Genomic DNA, 23800 nt, shown 5'->3' on the forward strand with positions numbered 1-23800 from the left:
CCCACCTGGGGGGCCCCCAGAGGGGCCCAGACCCCCCCCCCCCAAAAAAAAAAAAAAAAAAAAAATAATAATAATAAATAAATAAATAAAAATTAAGGAATCTTAAAAAATCTTCTTCTCTAGAACTAGAAGTGATAGAGCTAAGTTAATACTATGAGTTAGTACATTGATGACTGTAGTTTCAAGTTTGTTCATGGCGGAATCAGGGGTGCCCTCCTTGGGACCCAGGGAGGGGGTGGGGAGGGGTCCTAATGGGGCCTAAATTGTACATTTTCATCATTTTCTTGAAAATGGCAATATGAATTTTCACCAAACTTGGCAGGTAACATCCCTAGGGGGATAGAATCTCAATTCCAGCAAACGGGCACCATGCCCCACCTGAGGGGCCCCAGGGGTCCCCCCCCCCCCCTCCCCGTAAGAAATCTTTACAGATTTTCTCTAGAACCAGAAAAATGATTAAGCTAAGTTAATACAATGTATCAGTATATTGATGACTGTTGTTTCAAGTTTGTTCATGGGAGAATTAGGGGTGCCCCCCCCCCCCCCCGGTACCCAAGGAAGTGGGATGGGATGGGGGCGGGGTCCAAACGCAGGCCTAAATTTTCATCTTCTTGCTGAAAACAACATAATGGATTTTCACTTAACTTGGCAAGTAGCATTCCGAGGGGGATAAGATCTCAAAGTGTTTGAATAGGCACCATGCTTTCCTTTGGGGCCCCAGGGGGTCCAAACCTCCTAAATTAATGAACATCAATAATATTTTTCTCTAGAATCAAAAGTGATAGGGCTTTAAAGTTGTTGGGGTTTTTTTCAAACTGCATAATCCAACATTCTATAAAGTACAGTGTACTTGGCAGGCATTTTTACCAGTGTGATAGAATATGTAAATGGACACCATGCCCCCAGCTCTCAAAGCTACCCCCAACATAAGTTTCCGATGTTCTCAGGTAAGAGTCTGCAAGAATGCATGGAAGGTGAACTTGCGATACTCAGGTGAGCGCGAGACCCCCAGGTCTCTTGTTTCTTCTAGTACTGGACTAAGTTGTCACATTACACATGGCAACCAGTCATTTTTGACTTTTATGCTCAGAAGAGATGATTTATATCATGTTAGATGCTGGAAATCAGAAAAAAAAAAAGATCAACTGAAATTGAGCAAGACTAGAAATGTATGGGAACAGAAATGATCAAGTTCTTTAATGACAAATCTTTCACATGGTTTCCAGGGAGGAACCTCAAAATAACCATCATTGCGGCTTGGTCATGCATTTATCATTTAAAATGCAAAGCATGCTTATTTGTTGTCTTAAAGGTTTAAGGTTTAAACTACGAGAATTATTTGTTAATATGACATCCTTCTCCTATCTCACAACTTTACTTTTACACACATCTTAGGATCAGCATCCCTTTATGTCTTTGGTAGCAAATCTATTAAACACACACACACACACACACACAAATATGGTGTTCTTTGAAACTTAAACTGAAGCTTTGATCTCTATTCTGGCTAGCTTCTCTATCCCCCATCCCAGTAGTGTTTGAATCATAAAGGTACAGTGAAAGAAAGAAATCATCAAGTGGCTGTGTGAGTGGAATGCTGAGATTTCTGCAGCTGGGCAGTTGCTGTCAGAATCAGATTTCTTTCAGCGTTTGAAGTTATGTGGTCATTTTTAAGATATTCAGTATTTTGGGTCGAGTTCACTGGAAAATTCCCAAGGTGACATTTACAGTGTACAAGGTTTGGGTCAAATTTCATAAGAGATGAGTGCTATAGTATCCAAAACAAGAATAATTTGACAGCTATGATTTATCATACTGATCAGGAAGTGGATTGGATACAGTAAATTCAAAATTTTAAGAAATAGACCCAACTTCCAATGCAGTGAAGGGGAGCAATTGTTTGAGGAGGGGAGGGGGTTGTTTCTGTTTTATGGGGTTGAGGGTTTATTTGATTTTTCTATTTCAAACCTAATTTATCAGCATTTAGACGTACGGATGGATGGATCATGGAGATGGATTGAAAGATAGATGTATGGATGGATGGCTTAGTGGAAAAAAGAGAAAAGAAAAGAGAAGATGAACTGTAAATGTGATTGATAGTTAGAATGAACAAAAACAAGGGAAGAAAAAGGGAGGAGAACTAGAAAAAAGAAGTGCAGGTATATGGATGGGTCCATTTTGAGATGAAGAGAGATTAAGGTACACATGTGTAATAGAAGAACTGAATAGAAAGAAGTATAAGTAGATATGATGGATGAATAGAAAAGAAGGAAGAAAGGAGAGAGGAAGAAAGATTGAATGATACCAAGAGAAAACAGTCAACATGGATTCAGTGTTGCAGTGGCCATCACTTACATCTCTGATTTTCTTCTCCTGTGTGTCACAACTATGAGTGGTAATAGTCTGTTATAAAATGAGCTTTAGAATCTCTGTAATCTGATTGGTCAGTTATCATGCATTGATTTTTACTAATCCACCACTGCCGTTTATAGTGTTGCAGGTGTACCGGACACATGATGGGGAAAAAGGTTGTACAGTTAAACTCGCATAAGTCGATCTTCTCGGGACTGAGCAAAACACATCGACTTAGGCGAGTTTCGACTTGTGCGTAAGTCGAAAAAAATCGACTTACAGTTACACCACGCATACACGTGTATAATGTACATGTATGTTGTCTACTTTGGAGCTGAGAGCTGGAGCGGTGTGCCCGATATTTGCCCTTCAGCAAGACGCTTTATCCACATTGAATATTACCGTTATTCATTTCCAAAATTAAGAGCAAACATCTGACATTTATTCTAGCATCTTATGGAGCCGATTGTTACCGCTGTTCATTTCCAAAACTGAAGGCAAACATCGGGCTTTTTTGTTGTTATTGGCACGGCGTGCGTTTTTGGTGACCCCGGTCGCATATTAACCATTCGCGAAATCGTGATACGATTCGCGAAAAGACTCCGCTAAGTATATAAGGCATATACATCGCAGCGGCTACACTCGGCAGAGGCGATACGTCGTCCTTTCACCAGGTCTGGGTAACGGAAACCAAAATCTCGCGTGAGTTCTTGCGTTACTATCGTTAATGTCAACGAAACATCGTTAATTTGCGCTTGGGATCGTTACTCATCATTACTACAAACGTTAATTTTCCCGATCGTTAGTTTGCGTTAATAACGATTCAGGTGAAACCGCTTACGTAAATGAAACGTTAATGTTTTTAACGCAAAGTTTCTTTTGGTATATACTGTATGTAAACAAAACCTGCGTCTCAAGATTTTGACAATGATTTATTACACAATAAAATCTTATTCGACTTAGGCAAGGTGAGTTCAATGGTTTTTCCGTGAAAGTGTTCTTGGAATTTCATCGACTTAGGCAAGTATTCGACTTAAAAAATTCGACTTGTGAGTGAATTAATACACGTAAGTCAATGGGGAAAAATCGGGACTTTTTAAAATCTTCGACTTACGCGATTATTCGACATATGCGACGTCGACTTAGGCGAGTTTAACTGTATTTTGTGAATTTACAGGCCCATTTTATAACCCGAATGATGGACAGGCCTATTTTGTGGATCAGTTAGAATTGGATGCTCTCGTTCAACTAAGGAACAGTCTAAAACCCACTCGCTACACTCGTGGGTTTAAACAGTTCCAAAGTTAAACTCCTGCATCCAATTCTCAGCGAGCCACTCTGTCCTGTGCATCATTTGTATAATTGTTTTGCTTAGCAGTCTACAGTGGAGTTTTGTAATGGTGAGTCTGTCATCACCTCTGGTAACTATGGACCTAGGAGTTTTTAGTGGTACTCTGAAGAAGTGGTTTTGAAAGGGTCATATGGGCCAAGGTCATGCACTTTTCGGGGAAAGGATGCCTGACTCCAAATGTTTGGGTGCCCAAAGCTCAAGGAGAGTTATCTGCTGAAGTTTTCAGGAAGAATGGTTATGCTCTGTGATGCTTTTGTCCTATGTTTGATCCTACATTTATGATGGATGTTTTCTTTCTTTGGCTGTTACTCCCATTATGTACATGTTTTTTCAGTTACAAAACAAATCTTGATTCTACAGTAAATTGATTAGTATTCAGTTATTAGTATATGCTGTTGTTTTCTTCCATACAATGTACACTTGTACCATGTTAAAATATGTTTTTTATCATGCAATACATTTCACCTTGATCCCATACTGCTCATGACTTTCGCTTCTCTGTCACGTTGGCAGTGCTTTCACCAATCTCAACACAAACAGTGAAAGTTTGTGAACTCTTGGGATGGTTGAATTGTGAATCTCAGCAGATGTATTTGCCGCATGCCTAGCCTGCATAGCAGATAATTCTCAAGCAAAGCTTACAGACCAAGAGTGAGGACCCAATGAATGGATCATACCTGAAAAGTGATACGAGGCGGTCCCCGCAAAGGAGTTTTGTTGTTGGTGCAGATGGATAGGGAAATAAAAAGATGACTCTGGCAACCGGCAGAGAAAGAAGAGTGGTTTAAGCCTCCCTCGTCGTAGAGCGAAACCTGCTTCATTGTGAAACTTTTTCATGTGTTGGCAAGTTGTTCGTGACTGAAATGAGTATTGGCATTGGGAAGCATGTTCACTATCCCTAAACATGTGACACAATGACTTTGAGAATTCATCATCAAGTGCAAACACCGGTCTTTCTGTCAACTAAATTACTTTAATACATGTTGCTGTAGTCACTCGGGTGGTATTGTAAAAAGGTGCCCATTCATGTCTGTACACTTGAACCAATTACCGACACAGAACTTTCAAAAGTTCAAGTCTTGCTCTTGTTTGCAAAGATTAAAGGTGAACCAAGCCTTGGGGTATGTGACGGAGAGAGACGGTGAGAAACTTGCACTAGAAGGTTACCTTGCTGTCATCATGGACCTACCACACATGGACATACATCGCTCGTTTATTAATTCAAACACCTGTTTCTGTGAAAAGCATCACAATAACATTTTAAAAATGCTTTCCTGCTTTGATCTCATCGTGCATCACCAACAGCCAGCCTGGAGTAAAAACAAGATGGCGCTTTGAGATATCTAGAAACTGCATGCACAGAAGATAATAACTCTCTTAAATCAAGAAAATTGCATGTGCAGTTGTAGTATACATTGGAAAAGCATTACTCAGTTGATTTCATTTGCAAAATGCACATACTTTACGATAGAAAGCAAGTATTTTGGCAGGTTGGTTGTAATTGTGACCGTGCACCTCAAAACGAACATAAAGTCCCACACACTGATTTTGCATGAGGACTGAAAATAAGTGAAATGGGTCAACCTAGCCAAACTTGACTTTTTCATATTTTCTGAAAGAGTGGGTCTTCTTTTACATTATGCTAAACTTTGGTATCATAAGACGGGCAGGAAAGTGTGTTTTATTAGCAGTTTATCTCGAACATTTTTGGTAGAATAGTGTGATTAGGTGTGTCTTTAGAATCCCTTTTTCATTTCTGAAAAACCTTGTCCACACTCTTCACTTTCAACTCTAATAACTTTTGAAAGGATAGTGCTACTGCTTTGAAAGTTGGCATTAATTATGGACAGAATGTGTTAATGAGGCATGCTTAATTTCAGTTTAATCTGATAATCCCTTCATTGTTGTTACTCTGGTGGTTTACTTCCTGTTTTTTGTCCCATTCATCGCACAGCCAGCAAGGTTTGGTGAAGATTAAGCGCTTGAATAGACACTGTACTTCAGAGCCTCTTTTCTCAGTTCACACTTTTCCTGAGTTTGTGCCCTTTTCCAACATTTAGATAGATTAGGAGAGTCCATTTCATTTGAGTTATACATCATTTTAAAGCTTAAAGTCTGCTATTTCAGAATATGGTCTTAACTAAAAATTCATGTCTGGCGATTTTTTGTTTGTTTTGAGGCGCAGGGTCACAATTTGTAATCTAACTTTTTCCCATTTTCCCCACATTCTTTCAAAGTAAACATGGACAGTAATGGTAGACGACATGTATGTCTTATTATCAAGCAATGTTACATGCGCATCTACAAGCGTCCACTTCTGTAATTGCTAATTTTGTGACACAATATTTGTCATGATTTGAGGTTTGCTGCTCCCCATCATTGTCAATTTTCCAAGGGCAGTTAAGTCTGAAAAGGCACCTCCGCGAAATAATAAAACTAAAATGAGGGAAACGTTTCTTTTGTCAGTGACGATGAATGATTATACCATCGTCAATGTCCAAACATCTGAATGCACTCATCAAGATGCACAGATGGCGGCAATGCAGGTCGGATGAAAGAAAGACCTCCGTTCATAGTCCATGATCCCTCCATTCAAAATGTATAAATGTACCAAGGCAATTTTGTGTTTTGATATTTGTAGATGTTATGTTTTGATATGGAAATAAATGAATGAATGAATGAATGAATGAATGAATGTGTGTAGTAGGTCCATGCTGTCATGCTTCAGCAAGTATTTAATATACCACTGATACCTGTTCACATTTTTTCACAATTACATGTGGGTATTAAATAGTACCATTCCTCCATTTCACATGAAAATGGACAAGCTGAATTGATATCCATTCTGAACTTGTAGAAGATCTATTGTTCATGCCTTGTGTACACAGCTTTGCAGAAGCCTATATACTTGGTAGCTTAGAAAGGGAATGTTGATGTGGAGTTGATGAAGTACAATGTATGTTTTACAAGATGGATACGTTGTGGCCCACATGAAACACACTCTTTTAAAGGGATCTCTGGTCTTTATCAGTGGAGGGGAGGGGGATAGCAGCTGATAGTCGACCAATTAAAGTTCCAGCCATCAGTGCAAGCAGCTGTTTCAGCCAGAAGGCCCATGTTCTCAGGTTGACAGATGACATTAACATGTCCTGGCGTTTTGATTAGCCTGGCAACGACTTAAGGAGCATTTACTCTGCATAGAACTGAAATGGAAAAACCCAGAGTTTTTTGATGTACTATTCACACTACCAGAACAACCACAAACTTTCATTTTTTTCCCAGAAAAAGCACATTATGCATGGAAAAAAAAAATCATTTTTGGGTGTTTTTTTTTTGTGGTAAGTACACTGAAGTGCGCGTGCACAACTTGCTGCTGTCTTTGAATGGATGTCAATGATTTATGTGATTCTTATATAGAGATCAGTGGTGTAGGCAGAAAATCTTCCATATCCAGAGTGGATGTCATGTGACTAAAAACCAGGAAAAAAGCTGGCATTTGGAGTGGCAAGTCACGATTTTCTAAGTTCATTGCTTTAAGAAATGAGCAAATGCTTTCAAAACTTACTTTTGATAACTGCTCACAGCTTTAAAGTACTATTATGATTTTAGAGTACATGTATATCTTTTCCTAGGTCTGTGATTTCTCAAGATTTTAACTTATGCTTGAATATGAAAATAAGCTAAATGTATGTAGGGGGCCTACATACAGTTTATAGCTTACAAATTTGCACCGACCCTTTTTCTGTTCCTCCTCCTCAATTCTCTCTCTTTTTCTCTCCTCCCTGCGTCCTCCTGTAGTGGCTACCATCTGTAAGATAACTTATCACGGGATGCGGGAAATTCCAACTCTTGTGTAGGATGAGCGTGGGTGTATCACTGAAGCAGTTTGAGGCCTCCGTCTTGGCAGTCGGTTCTTTTCACCATGTTTACAGCTCATGTTCACACTCCCAGCTAGATCCCTGGAATCGCTGAGGATCTGTTAAAGCTAAAACATTGTTCTCAGAAGGGCTCAAAATTCATCTTCCACCATTCGGAATTAGCTTGCAATACATTGAAAGGGTCTACCAAGAAACTTGCCTGGCTGATGTGATTTGCCAGGATGATGAGCTGTTTTGGAGCATTTTGGGATGAGATGCGTCAAATGATTTCAAACGTGGTACAGGCTTTTATTCCTGAAGCGCCCTCCCCATTCAGCATTGGGTTGGAATGTTACTAGTATGTGATGATCGAATCGTGCCCTAGCAGTAGTATTTGATAACATGCAGCCTAGCAAGCTGCTGCATGCGATTCACTCTCGTGTGATGGATACTGCTACTGCTCGATTAATTGTAATTGATTTAATTGATTAAGTCACCAGAAAGAGGACCTTCAGAGACCAATCTGAATTTCTAAATTTATTAGTGAGGGCCATTGAAAAAGGCTAGTAAACTTGAAGCATGTTCTGTTTACATCATTGGCGTAATAACCTGTCGCATTGTCCCTCACATTCAAAATATTGTGCACAACATAACTTCTGTTGCCATACCATACGATTCATGACAATATAGGTCTATGCACCTTGTTACAAACGACACTCATGACTCACAAGTTTGGCAGTTGCATGTTGTAACCTTTGCATACTTGTAATAGATGTAACTTCAGTGTTTGATTATAAATGCCAAAAGTTAAGTACTGTAAATGTCTGCATGGAGCCCTGAAACACTCTTTAGGACTGAAGTAATACTGTCCCACTTATCATCAGGACAGTGTATGAACATGAGACAGTTGTGTTTCAAGAGCTGTATCTGCCCAATGAGTAACTCAGGGTCCCTCTCATGCCCTTTCAGTTGGAATGTGGTGCATACATGCTCATTTGTAAATTATCTCTACAATTTACATAGAAATATATGTACAAATTGATGGGCCTCAAACTGATGTTGGCATACAGTGTATATGTCAGTTTCCTAGTGAGAATCTTGAGCCATTGGTGTTATAATTAAAACTTTAGAACAAAATTTACATCATCATATTTCTGTTTTCAGAAGAAAGTATGTTTATATTTCAGTAGAGTATTGCCTCAGTTCTGGTGCAAAATATTCATATTGAGTTTTTGTTATACATTACAACTTTTCATTCAAGTCTCTTTTGCAGTAAAGAGCTAGATTTTGGACCTGTGTTGTGTTGTGGGGGTCTGGTCATGAGACAAGTTGGATGATATTTTTACCATTTGTTTGTGTACCTACCTCATGATAGCGTGCACACGTATGTCGGAATCACTAAAAGATGATATTCAGTGTTGCCACTTCTTTGTATTCCCGTCAGACTAATGTGATGAAGAAATACTGTATATGCCATATATTTCGCAAGTCTAAATTTTCGCGAAACAGGAATTCCTGACAATTTCGCGAGTGGTTAAATTTGCGATCGTGGACTCCTGTACTGAATGGAGAAGTGTTCACGTGTACGTCACATTCACATCGGGATCAGAGTCAATATTTTCTTGTGTCTTTAACTTCGTGAATAGCATCTGACTCGCGAAATTCACACAAAAAAAAAACCTCACAAAATATTCGGCATATACAGTACTTATCTGATGACTATACATGTAGTAAAAGGCCATTGGATGCACAAAGCCATGCATTTGTCAAAGCCATGCATTTGTTGTTATTATGCATGCCATCTCGTTTATGGTATGTGCTGCTATGACTATTGTGACATTGATTATCAGGTTTTGGATGGAGGCCTAATTACCAGTCAGTCTGCAAATTCAAAGTAAACTCACAAATTTAGTGTTAGACTTTGTTTCAGGCTCGCCTTTTTTAAAATCATGATGCACGTACTGGCTACATGTAAGTGCATTTCTCGGACAAATAAATATCCCAAAGCAGGTCAATCAGTTTATCTGAAAATAAGAAGAAGAAATGTCATTGTAGTGCTTGCTTATACCATCAAGAAATGTAGAATTTCATAGAGTAATATCTGTAATATGAATTGACAAGCAAGTATAGTGTTTGGCGAGACTTATTTTCAATCATCTTTTGCATGAGAATTCAGTATGAAAGCAAGATCTGACTTTAGTGTAAGGGGACACTCCTCTTTTAGACTCTTGGACACATATAATTTTGAAACATAAAATTTGTGTCCCCTCGGTACCCCTCAAGAAGTGCATAATAATGGTCAGTATACAGTCAAATACTGGTCAAGGACAGATACGGAGCTTGGATTGTTTATTCGTAGTAAAATTGACAAAAGGATGTGACGCTGTCAACTGTCAGCTGGTGGCAAGGGGTGTGCTTGAGGATGTTGTGAAAGCTGTCAACTTATATTCCCACATTCCTTGCTCTTTTGATGGAGCCTCAAAATATTTGCTTGGTAGCCTAAGAATATTTACCTTGTATTTGGTAGGAAAATTGTTTAAAAAGAGTATCCGTTCAATTAATACAAAAACAAAATTCCATGTAATTGAAATACACAAATTGAAATACACACACACACACACACATACACACACACATTATTATTATCATTATCATTAATATTATTATTATCATCATTAATATTATTATTATCATTGTTATTATTTGTTTAATATGCAAGTAAAAATGTTTTGACATTAAAATGCAGACATGTCAGACAGGTATTACAGATTGTATAGGCCTACCCATGATAAGTATGACAGAAAGAAATGATAATTTCAATCAGTGCCCCTGTCAAAATTGTGTTATCATGAGGCAGTTTTTCTTTTCTTCTCTTTATTCACATCATTGGATGTTTTTTTTTTCCACCTTCTGTAAACTCCTGTTTGTTTGCATTGTTTTGTATTCGCTCCAAATGTTAGGCTTCCATTTATTATACAGTGAGCTAATATGACCTTTGCTTGGGGTACATTTGTCATTTGTATTCAGTCAATCAACAGGACAAAGAATCACTTAAGTTGCATTAAATTTTACCAATTTATCTCTCATGGATAAAGTTATCAATTCTGACTCCACCGGGGAAACTGCATGGACATTGTTTTGTCAATTACACATTTTTTTTTGAATTATTTTTGCTTAATAATTGCTATTTTGTTTGATATCTTGTAGCCACCTAACATGTATCTATAGATACTTTATCAGTGATTCTGTGGTAGAGATTAAACATAATTTTTTCATCTTTGACTCGCAGCGAGGAATGGTTCTGGGCCGCAGGAGCAGAGGGAGTGGGAGGGCTGGCTTCTCCTCCTGTGCCTGACCTTTGGTGATGCGGACGAGACGGGATGCCTGCAGAAGTCATCGCTACGGCGACTGACCGATCCGCAGAAGGTAGGCCTCCCTCCCTCCTAGTAGCATTTTTTTGTTTTCTCATCACCCTCACTAAGTTGCCATTAACTCTTCCAGTTGGCAAAGATATCACTGAGGTTATCACTGTCCTTGATTGGGTGCAGATGACCAAATTTCTAAACATCTTGATCGGTGGAATGCCAGGCAGGCTATTTAAAGAGTGAATGCTATCTTTCCCCCCCCCCCCCCCCCTTCGTTCTTTTTTTTTTCTCCCCTGTCAGATTTCAAATGGTTCACTGACATTTTAATTAAGAGCAGGAGATTCCATCAACTATTGGTGTTTGTTTCCATTTTAGGTGATGTTTTTGTCCCGATGTATATTTTCATCTCCTGTCTGTTGAGCGTTTGAACCTATCTGTAACCTGCAGCTCATCCCCAACCCCCAACCCCCCACCCCCCAAAAAGAGAAAGTGATAGTAATGAAAAAAAAACACACACACATTCACACATTTACACACAGAAAGAAACAGACAAACAAACAAAAATAAAAACACCCCACAGTGTTTGGAATAGATCTGTAATTTTTGGAGTGATATGTGTACTGATTTTGTGCCAGTGCATTTGTATTGTATGTAAAGAATACAGTCTTTTTTTCTTTTTTTTTTGGTCATTTTCGTATAAATGCAAACTGGGTACTTCAGTATAAAGAATTGATCGTAAACAATACATGTAGCTTCTTGATTTGGCCTTTTGTGATCAGTTAATTTTGTAGATGTGTCGGTCATTCGCTATGATTGATTCAGAAAAGCCACTGTGATGCATACATGTATGAATGGCTCAGAGGAGAGTGAACATGTAAATGGGAACTGTACAACACTCAGTGGTATTTCATTCTTTCTAAGAAAAGATAAGTGTTGGGCTAAGTCTTATTCTCTGTACCTTTCTGGAGGATCGAGGTCAAATACTAGTATTGTTTTTGCATTTTTTGATGTTGAAGAAATACATGTATATGCAGTGTGTTTATTCTGTTTATTTTTCCCCAAAATATTGTATTATTGTGTGAGCACAGATTGCCGTAATTTTTCATAGTAATTAGTAGAGGGTGGCACAAAGAATAAAGTACAACTTTCAAAATTCATAATTTTTCCCACAGACTTCCCCCATGCTTGCACTGTTTTCCTGCACTCACTGAATACATGCGTGTCAATGTTTGGGGGAACTTCCCTCTTTTCAGCTTATACCTAGAAATAAGCAAGGAGCTGATGGAGTGCTTCCTGAGTGCAGTTCAGCTAGAATCTTCAGACTAGATTTTATGGATATTGAGTTCTTGTGAAAGCAGTTATACACTGGAGAACCATAAAGATAATCTGGAAGTGGGGGTGGTCTTGAAATCTAGTTTACACCAGTTCTCCAGCGAGGAGGTACAACTGTACGCTGTAGTACACTAGCCCACATTGCCTTTGTTCAGCCTTCAAACTTCCATCCCATTGTGCTGGTAGAACTGAGCCCTGATTATTGGCCCTAGATTCTTTATCTGATTCATTTTGTGTGGTCTCTATCTTGATACAGCTAGATTACTTTCTTTCAAATAATGTATGTATCGTCCTGATCCCCACCCACCCCTTCCTATTCATACTTTATAGTCCTGTTCACATGCACACCAAATTTGATACTTTTCAAAAATCGATATTTTTTTTTTTGTGACGTGATTAAAAAAAAGTTTTTTCATGTGTGTGGACAAAAAAAAAAAAATTAATTCTTTTGTTTCCCACCTCGAAGCAAAAATCAGTCCATCGTTATTATTTTGTTTTGTTTTCAAACCCACAACCAATATTGCCTAGCGCAGTGTGTGTAAATGGTATACCACACACATACACACATACACACACACACACACATACACACACACACACACACACACACACACACACACAAACTTTTTAATCCCATGAACCAGCTCGCCACATTAGATCCACACAATGTGTCTTCTGGGGTCATACTCTGAGTCTGATCAGTGTGAAGGCATAGATTCAAAATGCTTGCTTACATTCGGGTGATTTTTTTTTTTTTTTTTTTTTTTTTTTTTGCGGGGGGGGGGGGGGGGGGGTGGGGGGGGGGCTATATGTGAATGGTGGCAGATGAATTTGATTTTTGCATAGCAGTGTAGAAACTGATAACTCTTTTGTCTGAACGGGCCTTACAAGGGGTCAATGCACAGAGCTGTTTTGTGCTCTCTCTGACCCCATGCAAAGTTTTTGCCAAAAAAACTCATCTGCATGGCAAATTCATCAAAGCTATCATGTCTGTTAAAAGCACCCCCTCCCCCCCCCCCAATAAAAAAAAAAAAAAAAGAAAGAAACATTCTTGAAAATCACATTTTGTATTATTATCATTTTGGCCTCTGGAATTCTGATTCACTCTGTAGCTTGTGTTGCAGCTTCATTTCTCCATCATGACAAATTTTTCACTTGGTTGTTTATGTGTTGTTCAAAGTGTTGGCTTGTGTGGACTTTTTGTGTGTTTGCAGTAAATATTGACAGGCGATTTCATTATGCAGTAGATATCAGTAATGACAGTTAAGCCAACATGGTATACTAATTACTATATAGTGCAGCATTTGTAGAAATCAAAAACACTGCTATGAATAATGAATCATAGTGGGTCTGTGTGTGCTAGACTACATCAGAGTGATCAACAATTTCTGCTAGACTATACTGGACTTATCAAACCGTACATCTCAAATTCTGATGATGCAACTTATTTCATGAACAGTCATTGTCATCAATCTTACTTTTCATGTTCAATGAACTTCTCATGCAGACTTTTTCAGCCCCATGAATACCTGATTTTTGTGCGTTTTTATCTCTTGATCAGGCAGACTAGAATGAGCCAAGGAATACTGAGTTTCATGTGTCACTCTCTATTCCATGTTTATGTTGACTTTGCTGGAATAGAGTAATATCAAACAGAGGAGTAATTAAGGGTTTTTGTGTTTTTATTTGTTTTTTATTTTGTTTTGCTTTTTAAATCAAAATTAAGGTCCACAAGCATGGTTCTTCTTGTGGCAAAATTGTTCTGGATGGTTCAGTATAAATTTCTGATTCATCCTCTATATCACTTGCAAGCAAAGTGTAGATAATAAAAACAACTGCTTTTATGTAGTCTTTGTCTTGCTTTTTAATTCAGTTTTAGTAAATGAAACTGATAAGGGTATGACTTTGCATACTTGTCCTCCTTCACAAAAATCATTCATGTCAGAGATCAATTCGTCAAAGTTTGTCATCTTTACAACCAGTTTTTCTTGTTTTTCTTGCGATAGCCTATTTACCCGAAATTGTTTTTGTTGTTGTTGTTGTTGTTGTTGTGATAGCCTGTTTACCTGAATTGATGTTTACTGATGCTCGGTGATATCTTTATTCATATGAAATGATGATGCGATAAAAAATGATGTGATGAAACTTTGCAATAATTCCTCTGGCAGCTTGCCCCATAGATACAGATTAAAGGAGGCACAAGGGAACTCTTTCTACCTCCAGAAAGTTGTTAAGGAAAAAGGAAGGGAGTTACAGGAAGAAAAACACAGGCTTGTTTAATTTTCTGGTGAAACAATGCATGTCTGTGTTTCATCATTTTTGCGGTGTTCACAATTTTGAACAGCATCCAGTCTCCCCAGCTTTCTTTTTGTTTTGTTTATGTAACCCAAAGAGGGCAGCCAAAGCAAACAGCAAGAGGGAGTGAAGTGGAAATTAGGAAATTTATCAAGTACATTGTATATATGGACCTTCTTGTTAAACTAGCAGAATTAATGTCACTACACTTTGGTTTTCATTTTTCTCACTACTGTAAAGGCTGTTATTTTCATGTAAGATTTTATTTTATTTTATTTTTATTTTTTTTGCGTATGAAGAGGTCACAGATATTGTGATGTGATGTTGTTTTCATGATGTGACACCGAGGCTGTTGTAAGTGCATGCCACAGTACTGTTCATGGCAATATTTTCATGTGTTGTAAATTCGCAGCCCAACAGTGATTCACAAAATTTATGATGGAAAATCATGGCATTGCATTGATCAGTAACAAAGACACACTATGCAAAACTATCTTGAAATCTCAAAGTTAAAATGCAACACTGCTGAAATGTCCATAGCTTGAATCATACTTTATGTCATATTTATTTTTATTTGTCAACGTCCAACTGTTGATGAAAGTCAGTGTACATTTCTATTTTCATTTCTCATCTTGTTTTTGTTCCATTAACATTTCTCCTTGACGTTTTCTCAGCACCCCTCAAAAATGATGCAAAAAAGGATATTCATTGTAAGTCATTTCTAAATGCGTAAATACTTTGCTTTCAAGTAACAAAATGTTTGTGTTTGCAGCTTTGTTGTGAAGCTCAGCTACCTCTTTCTTGTTTCTTTTTTTTTTTTTTGAAAGCTTATCAATGGTGTGAAAGACGTCTTCTGTATTTCTGTGTTATCATTCCTCTTCCAACTTTGCTTTCATACTCAAATTTCATCCCATTAATATCTGACCAAGTTTAATTTTTATGTAATTTCTCTCATGCAATCTCTCCATTTGACATTGAATATTTTGTGTTTGTTTTTGTTTGTTAGTCAATAACTCATGAAAAGATTTTTTTCTGTCTTTTTTTTTTCTCTCAATAGAAGTTTGGCTTTTTTTTTTTTTTTGACAATGTTGATTTTGGTGATATTCTGTCTTCATGTAACTGTTGTGTGCTGTGTATTGCAAAAAAAAAAATACTATGTAGGCCTACATTGTCTTAAATCTCATGGGTATAATTATCCACTCACTTTCTGTTCTGTAAAGACGGTAAACTTCTTTAATTGGGTTAAAAGGGTTATTTCTTCTGCTTTCATCATTTGTTGTGCAAACAATACAATGTCCCAGAAATCATTTACCTGTGGTTTCCTAAGTATCTTTTCATTATAATCTTCATGGACTCTATGAGGTATTTGTGTGGTTTTATAAATTTGCTTTCCCTGTCCGTGTAATCATGTAATTCTCCCTTTTTACTCCTTAATTTCCATTTTCAGTCATTCATCTCATTCCTGCCTATCAAATGATGATCCCATGCTTGATGGAAGGCACTGTGCATTTTCCTTTAAAAACAAACAAACAACAACAACAGAAAACTTCATGCTGTACTGTAATAATAAATGCTACTCAAACACACTGTATTTAGGTGTTTCCATGACAGTCAATTATCATTCATCATAGTGCCTGATACTGACAGGTGATGTTTCTCTTCTTCTTGAAGAAAAAAATGATTTTTAAATTTTTTTTTATCTTTTACTTTGTCATCCAAAGACAAGCACGCATGGAATCATCCTTTGGATCATCTGTAGGTTTTCTTTTCTTTGTCGTTATGTGTAAATTAATGATGTGACTTATAATATTGCCTTATTTTAGAGCTGTTATTCATGTCTTCTCTGTGACAGTCAAAACAAAATTATCTGTTGTGTGTTCTCTTGTTTGAACTTTTCTTGATGTTTGCGCAGATTTTGGTGGTAAAGACATTCACCAAGTATTTTCTGCATGTAAGGCATAGGTTGTATACTTCTACTGTTTGTTGGTATTTGTTTTTGAAATCTCTCTATTTTATGTGAAATGCAAAAAGTCCACACAGAAGACAGGCTTACTCTCTAAAACTTTCACAAATGTTTGTCATTATTGTTTGTGTTTTATTTATGATGTGTGTGTGTGTGTGTGTGTGATTTTGTTTTTTTGTTTTTGTTTTTGTATAGGTATTCTTGAAAGTCTCAGGAAATTGGTGAAGAGTTATTGAATATGCACACCCTTGGAATCCTAGTAATTTTTGTAATTCCTCTGCTTTCTTTCAGATCAACAGAATCCCTGGACTAAGAAACGTCTTGTGGCGCAAGGACGCCTTCTGTTACACCATGAATGAAGCCAGGCGGATTCTGAGTAAGGATGGAGAAATGAGATTAAAAAACACATCAATCTAATTTTGCACCTCCTTTAGCCTAATATTTTGTTTTGCTTTTTCATATTGGTTGAACAGTGCAAGGATTTATTTTTGTGTTTCAGAAGTTTAATTCTTTCTTTTCTTTTTTTTTTTTTGCACAAATCACATCATGTTGTTTTGAACATTTTGATCTTGTGTAGTACAAATCAGTTTATCAACAGAATTGAAATTATGGGCATACCTACGGATGTTGTTCCTCACAACAAAAACAGCCTATCCCATACGCTTGCCTAACATAATAATCAACAATGCATACATTGCAGACTGGATTCCAAGCAGTACAAAAGTTTAAAGCCGTTACCCAGCACTTCATCATGTAGTGCAAATATCCATGAGTTTGAAGACGTGAGAACTAACCTACTGTGGGGGGAGGGGTGGTCTCTAATAGCAATACACTTCCATTAGAGTGCTTGAAATAATGGCTCTTGAAATAAAAAATTTATCATGTAAGTTATGATCATGATTGACATTTACCTCATGGATGTTACTTCATTAATATTTGTGTAGAAATTAGCACAAAGACATCTTAAGCTCTATGCCACAGTCAATTATGTTAACTTTCAAGATGTAAACTTTGTTTTTATAGCTAATGGCTACTAATGATTAAAACCACAATCCAAAGAAAATATAGAAAGCTGCTGGGGGGGGGGGGGGGGACTTTGAATCCGATTACTTCATGCTAAATTAGTCCAAATTCACATCAGAGTGTCATTCTACCTGCAGAATGAATATGTGCTTGCATTTAGAAATCCAAGCGTGATGTCAGCATTATACTAGTCTAGTCCTGGACCCTTTTTATCTATTCTTTTTTCGCTGACTATACGCGTTGAGCTGAGTAATGGCGCGATCCTGAGAACTGCTGCACCGAGAAAAACTGCTCTTCTCATAATGCGAAAAAAGATTTGATAAAAAGGGTCCAAAACTAGACTAGCATTGTACATGAGTGGATTGTGTGGAAGACTGAAGACTCTTTCTTTTCAAACTGTGTATCTTCATGGTGTGCTACTCAAACGAAAGTCACCTCAAAACGAAAGTTGCCTGAGTGCAGGCTTGGTGAAGAAAGCTGTGAGATTAGCTTTATCTCCGCACAAGCAAACATTTGAGTCACTCTAATGAGCTAGGGATGATGTTGGAGTTTATTTGTGAAGGCTTAGCAGCAGCTCACTGTAAAAACTGTGATGCCATGCTGTTTTCCCCTGTCACTTCTGCAGTAGCTTTCCCCTTGAGATTCCAAGATAGCTTGTTATTCCATGAAGGACAACGTGTGATTTGAGTAATTGGGGTTGAGATGGACAAGGCAAAAGGGGCTTCTTCTTCTCCTCCTCCTCCTCCTCCTCCTCCTCCTCCTTCTTCTTCTTCTTCTTCTTCTACTACTTCTTCTTCTTCACCTTCTTTTGTGATTGTAATGTACATGTATCCATGATGCTCCTTTCATTTGTGCATGAACAAAAAAAAAAAATCCCTTTATGTGTAGTTGTTGAAGGATATACACTGTTTATGACTCACGTCATATTTGAGGATACTGTGTGATTATTTATGTATCTTCTGCTGCTCAAATGCTGACTGATGTGCAGCGCATTGACTGTTTTCCTTTTGTCATCTGTAACTACACTCAATTCTCAGATTTGGTGAGACAAATTAGCATACAATTTATCTATGGCTGTTTTATTACAGCATAATCAGTTTTACAGTAATTGTAATGTGGTGGTTGTGAATATTTTTGATGATATTGCTGAAAATCAGAAATTGTAAAGCAATGCTATACACAGAATAAATCAAATCAAATCAAATCAAATAAAAAAGAATATTTACAATAATTCCATGAGCCACAAGCTGAAGTCATTATCAGCCTCCTTCTGCTTCGGATCTATCTCCCATACTAGATCTATATTTTCTAAAGAAATAGAATCAAAAAGATCAGTTATTGGAATCTCCAAGTACTGAGAGTTCCTCCTCTTTGAAATTAAATAGGCATTGAAATGTCTTCAGAAAATGAAAACAAGATCAGATGAATTGCAAAGGTTGTACTAGGTCCTGAATAGTTTGGACACAAGGTGAGCATTCACAGTTTTTGAATTTATTCAGCAAACTGGCCTACTACTTGATGCTTCCCTATTTTTTACTTTTCACTTCTTTTCTCCCCCCCCCCCCCTTGTAGCTCTGAGGAGAAGTCAGCTGGCTCCGCTGTGCTGGGTGATGCCTGCCCAGTACGAGGACTTCCTAGCAACGGCCGACGCCCTGGGGACCGACGTGAGGTGGGTGTTCAAGTCCCCCAGCCCCGAAGGTTGCATCCAGGTTCTCCAGCCTACCAGAGAGAGGGACTATGCCAGGGTCATGCAGTGAGTAAACTTTGACCCTTTAGCTAGCCATCATATACTTTGTTTGTACCAGGCTGGTGATGTATTTTTGTTGTTATGTTTATTGTCATCATCATTACCTCTGCCAAGGAGGTTATGTTTTTGCCTGTGTGGGTTTGTTTGTTTGTCTGTGTTTTTGATGTGGTTTGGCTTGCTTTTGTGTGGTTCATTTCTGCATGCAAACAAATACAAATTCAAACTCAAATTCCAAATATAGAAACAATGACAAATACAATGATTAGAATTTTAACAAAACATTACCGCACTACACAAACACAGACAATATTATCTTACAATATACATATACGAAACATGTAGGTAAGGCCCCCCCCCCAAAAAAAAAATTGTTGCATTGGCGTAACATGAGATTTTCAAATAGGGTCTGTCGGGCGGATTTTTTTTTTTTTTTTTTTTTTTTTTGCTACCTGCATTTTACGTGTAAAACTCATGCTCAGCTCAGTAAACAGTTACAACTGCTGCACCGAATGTGCTGTGTTCATCTATTCTACAAATCATTTATGAGGCCGATATTACTGGAATTATACCCCTTCACAGAATTTAAAGATGTTGAAATCCCTATCCTGAATGTTTTCACTTCATATATTACTATTTTGACTTAGATAAGATAGATGCAAATTAACCCATATGTACGATCTTTTCATCGCACACGGCGATCTCTATTACAGTCCCACATATACAGATTCGTGTAAGTTCTCCACACAAGAAACCTATGGCAAAACTGTGCACAATACATCGCAGTCTGAATGCTACGTATACACTGAATCTTGTTAGAGTACGTGTCTGTGTTGGAAACAGATGACGTACTGATCAAGGAAGGCTTATGCGAGGCGCTAGATCTCTCCCTCGTACATCCGATATCCCCAGAGCCGTTTCCACTTCCGGGTTTGTGCGATCGCGATCGCAATCAACAAGATATTTGATATCGATAGCAAAAAAAAAATAATAAAAAAACATGGGGTCGGCGGAATTTTTAGGGTCGGGCGGGTTACGCCAATGCAACAATTTTTTTTTTTTTGCCTAAGGGTATAAAAAGTATATAATTGATATTTTTTCAGTATAGAAAGAGATAATTGAATGCAGGAGACTGCCATCATTAGCAGACAGGGTTGAAATGGATGGAGCCTTGAAATGATGGGGTCTGCAAAAGAACTCCATAAGTCATTAATGAATTTGGAGGAAATTTTCCGGAAAAGTTGATAATGACTCAAGAAAGAGATGATTAAATTTTGGTAGTGATTCGATCTGATACTGTCTAGATCCAGGAATTTTCTGAGTTTTTTTGAAGGATTCTTTATTTGTGGAACTGTAATATAAGTTGGAAATAACAATAAGGGTGGAATTGAGGTGCTTTTTGGAGGTCTGTGCTCTCCAAGTGCTTTTCTATTTGTTATTGTTTCCTCGCATTTTTATCTTTCATTTATTTTCCATCAAGGCTTTTGTTTTTCCTTCACTCAGCATCTTCCGATCATTGTGTCAGGATTTAAGTTCCATCCCAGATGCGATATGACAGACAACAGACATCAGCCTGATCCGTGCTGTTACATCTTAGGACAGAGAACTTTGGCCCTTCTCTAGTCTGCCCAAAAGATGCAAATCTCTGAAAAAAACACAAGAACAGAGAAATTTAGTGACGCACTGAATTCCAGTGTAGTTATATTATCATTATATTCACAATAGTTCTCAGCAGGCTTTTTCAGTCACTAGTTTGGCTAAGAAACAAGTCCATTTGTAGATTTTGCCTGCAGTGCTTTTGTAGAAAAGGCAGCATTTTTTGTCATGGCCCATCACTTTCTTCACAAAAAATAAGTCATATCAGCTAAACTGTTACATTTGCTTTTTTCTTTGTTTTGGTTTTTAGACTGCATACACAGATACACACATAAGGAGATCCGGAAAATCTGACAAGGGTTTTTTTTTTTTCTTTCTTTCTTTCTTTTTTTTTTTTTTTACAATGACATTTTTCTTGTGGATGAAAAACCCTAACAGATGTTTTTCTTCTTGGACCAGCATACTGGTTTCTAATTTTAAAAAAAGACAGAACCAGAATGTGCATGTAGCACATTTATTCATAAAACACTCATTTTTTTCTTCCTTTTTTTTCCCCCTACCAGATATCGCAGTCAAAGAGCGGTGGTGCAGCAATATTTCCCCAACCCACTGCTTATCTTCGGCTCCCCAGTCAACATCCGGGCCTACGTACTGGTGACGGGCCTGAATCCCCTCAGGGCCTACATTCACTCCCAGGGCCTGGTCTTCTTCCGGCAGGACTACCAGAAGGGCTTCAAAAAGGTCAGAGGTCAACCATGGTCATGGCAAAAACAGATTTGTCTTGTGTTTTTGTATTCTTATCAGACATTTTCTTCTATGCGTGATTGGTAGAAGTCCGTACTGTTATTGAAGGTATCCGCAATTTCTGTAGCCTTTGATAAAGACCTTGTGGCTGAGGTTTATTTTCCACATTGCACATGTTAATTGAGACTAGTTGCGCAACAAAGGGGTGGAGGTGTGGGAGAGTGCTATCAGCCATTTTGTTGCCTGTTCACCCCTTGCCTCACCATTCTTCACCTTGACAAGGAAGCCTTGAGTAAGTGGAGCAGTGTGGAATGTTAACGTAAAGCCAGAAGGCTTGACTGAAGACTACTTTTAATTTGCAGAACCTCCTATCCATGAATAGCATAATTACACTTATTGTATACTGCATTAACAACCTGTCTCCTTGTGCTGCTATACTATGTTGGAAATATCCATGGACTTTCCTTTCATTTTCAGAGAAAGGGCTCATAAGGACTGCTGCTACTATGTGTCATTGCAGAACAACCTACTTTATTTTCTTTGCTTAGTTTAATACATCATTTGGTGATCATATCAATATGAAAATTGATAGTTATCTATCACCATTGCTAAATACTGTGACATATTTCTCTGCTTGAGTTATCAGTGCTTGCCTTCCTCCATTTGTTACCCACAATGTTCTGCAAATGAGGATTATGACCTTTGACAGGTAATGTCACCAAGACTGCTAGCTGAGAAACCTACAGAACAATTGGCATGCTGTTCATGTGTCATATATCCAGTATATCTACACTGTAGGGTTTTTTCACAGTATATAGCTTTTAATATGTGAAGTTATGACATTATGTTTGACTTTCCACAACAATAATACACGTGAAAATCTTTGTTCAAAGAGCATTGCGAAATCTACTTTTTGCCTATGTGTGCATATTTCAGCAAACTTGACAAGTGCTTACTTTAAAGGTCTCAATATTTTGCTGCCTTTTTAAACTTCACTTCTCATCCTATAAAAGATATGGTTCCCTTTTGCGTTTGTGCCACAAGCTGCTCTGTAAATAATTTCCTGATTTGATCTCATCCAGATCCCAAGCAGGACTTGGGACCTGGACCAGTTCCGGCACCACCTGGTCCACAGCTTTGGGGCCCGGGTCGCTGCAATGGCATTTCGCAACATGGAGACGGTGATTGTGGAGACGCTGCTGGTGGCAGAGCCCTCGCTTGTTGCGGACTTCTCGCAGTTCACCCACCCCTGGGAAGATCCTTACAGGTGATGCCTCCCTCTATTCCACTGGTTAACCCTTTCTGTGCCAGGAACTTTTATACACAGTGTGTGCACTACTATTGGGTTCTCTGTGCCAATCAATACTCAAAGCATACAAAGGCTTAAACTTGAGTGTTAAAGGCAGCTGGTCGTCGCAGGCGATTCGCAGCTCAGTAGAAAAGCACGACAAGCTGCTCCTCCCGTTATTGTACCCCCGTACGTACCGAATGCCGAACACGACGCTACGCAGCGCACCAGCGAAAACCAGATGGGGCACGAGCGCCGTGCGAGCTGTCCACTGTAATTTCAACATGGACGCCCGAATACCTACCGAATGGGGCCGAATGGGTGCATGCACAAAACCGCACAACAGCCATGCGCATGAAAATCTCTCCCAGTCCGCGACACAAGTAGTGAGAGCTGTCGGGTGTACGTACGTACGTATCTGGCTCCAGTCTCTGTTTATATGCACTATGGTGCCAATTTCAGCAATCTAAGCAATAATATTTCAAAATGTCTGAAAATATTATATAACAATATCATGAATTATTCATATATTACGTTGTTTAATATTTGGTATTTATAAATATGCTTTGATGAAGAAATATTAAAACTCTAAGCTTCATGTATAGCAAGTTGCAATGCATATGGCCATATGGCAGGTTGTTATGATCTCATCGTGCAATGTTGTCTGCTGCGTCAGCTGCATGTGTTATACGTACAGCTTACAGTACGTTGGGCCGGATCGTAACATAGCAAAGTTGATAGAAAGTCGTCGGTACCGGTATGTCAATATCAATATTGTGTGTGGTATGCGTGTACTGTTTGCAATAAAAAGTGCTGTACTGTTTCGGCTTAGCCTTGGCTTTGGTTTAGTAATGAAACCTCACAATGGAGATCAAACAGCCGTCCAACTC

General features: G+C 38.2%; 1 protein-coding gene across 1 annotated transcript in view; it reads left to right on the forward strand.

The window, feature by feature from the left end:
- LOC140238261 (cadherin-like and PC-esterase domain-containing protein 1) overlaps positions 1–23800 on the forward strand; it is a 53380-nt gene that overhangs the window by 5806 nt on the left and 23774 nt on the right. Inside the window, exons 4-9 of the mRNA XM_072318200.1 lie at positions 10873–10986; positions 15227–15262; positions 16807–16891; positions 19111–19291; positions 21442–21619; positions 22705–22889. Coding sequence (XP_072174301.1) covers positions 10873–10986; positions 15227–15262; positions 16807–16891; positions 19111–19291; positions 21442–21619; positions 22705–22889 — 779 coding nt within the window. The remainder of the gene's footprint in view (positions 1–10872; positions 10987–15226; positions 15263–16806; positions 16892–19110; positions 19292–21441; positions 21620–22704; positions 22890–23800) is intronic.

The sequence above is a fragment of the Diadema setosum genome, chromosome 2 (genome assembly GCF_964275005.1).
Source record: "Diadema setosum chromosome 2, eeDiaSeto1, whole genome shotgun sequence".
Classification (NCBI taxonomy): domain Eukaryota; kingdom Metazoa; phylum Echinodermata; class Echinoidea; order Diadematoida; family Diadematidae; genus Diadema; species Diadema setosum.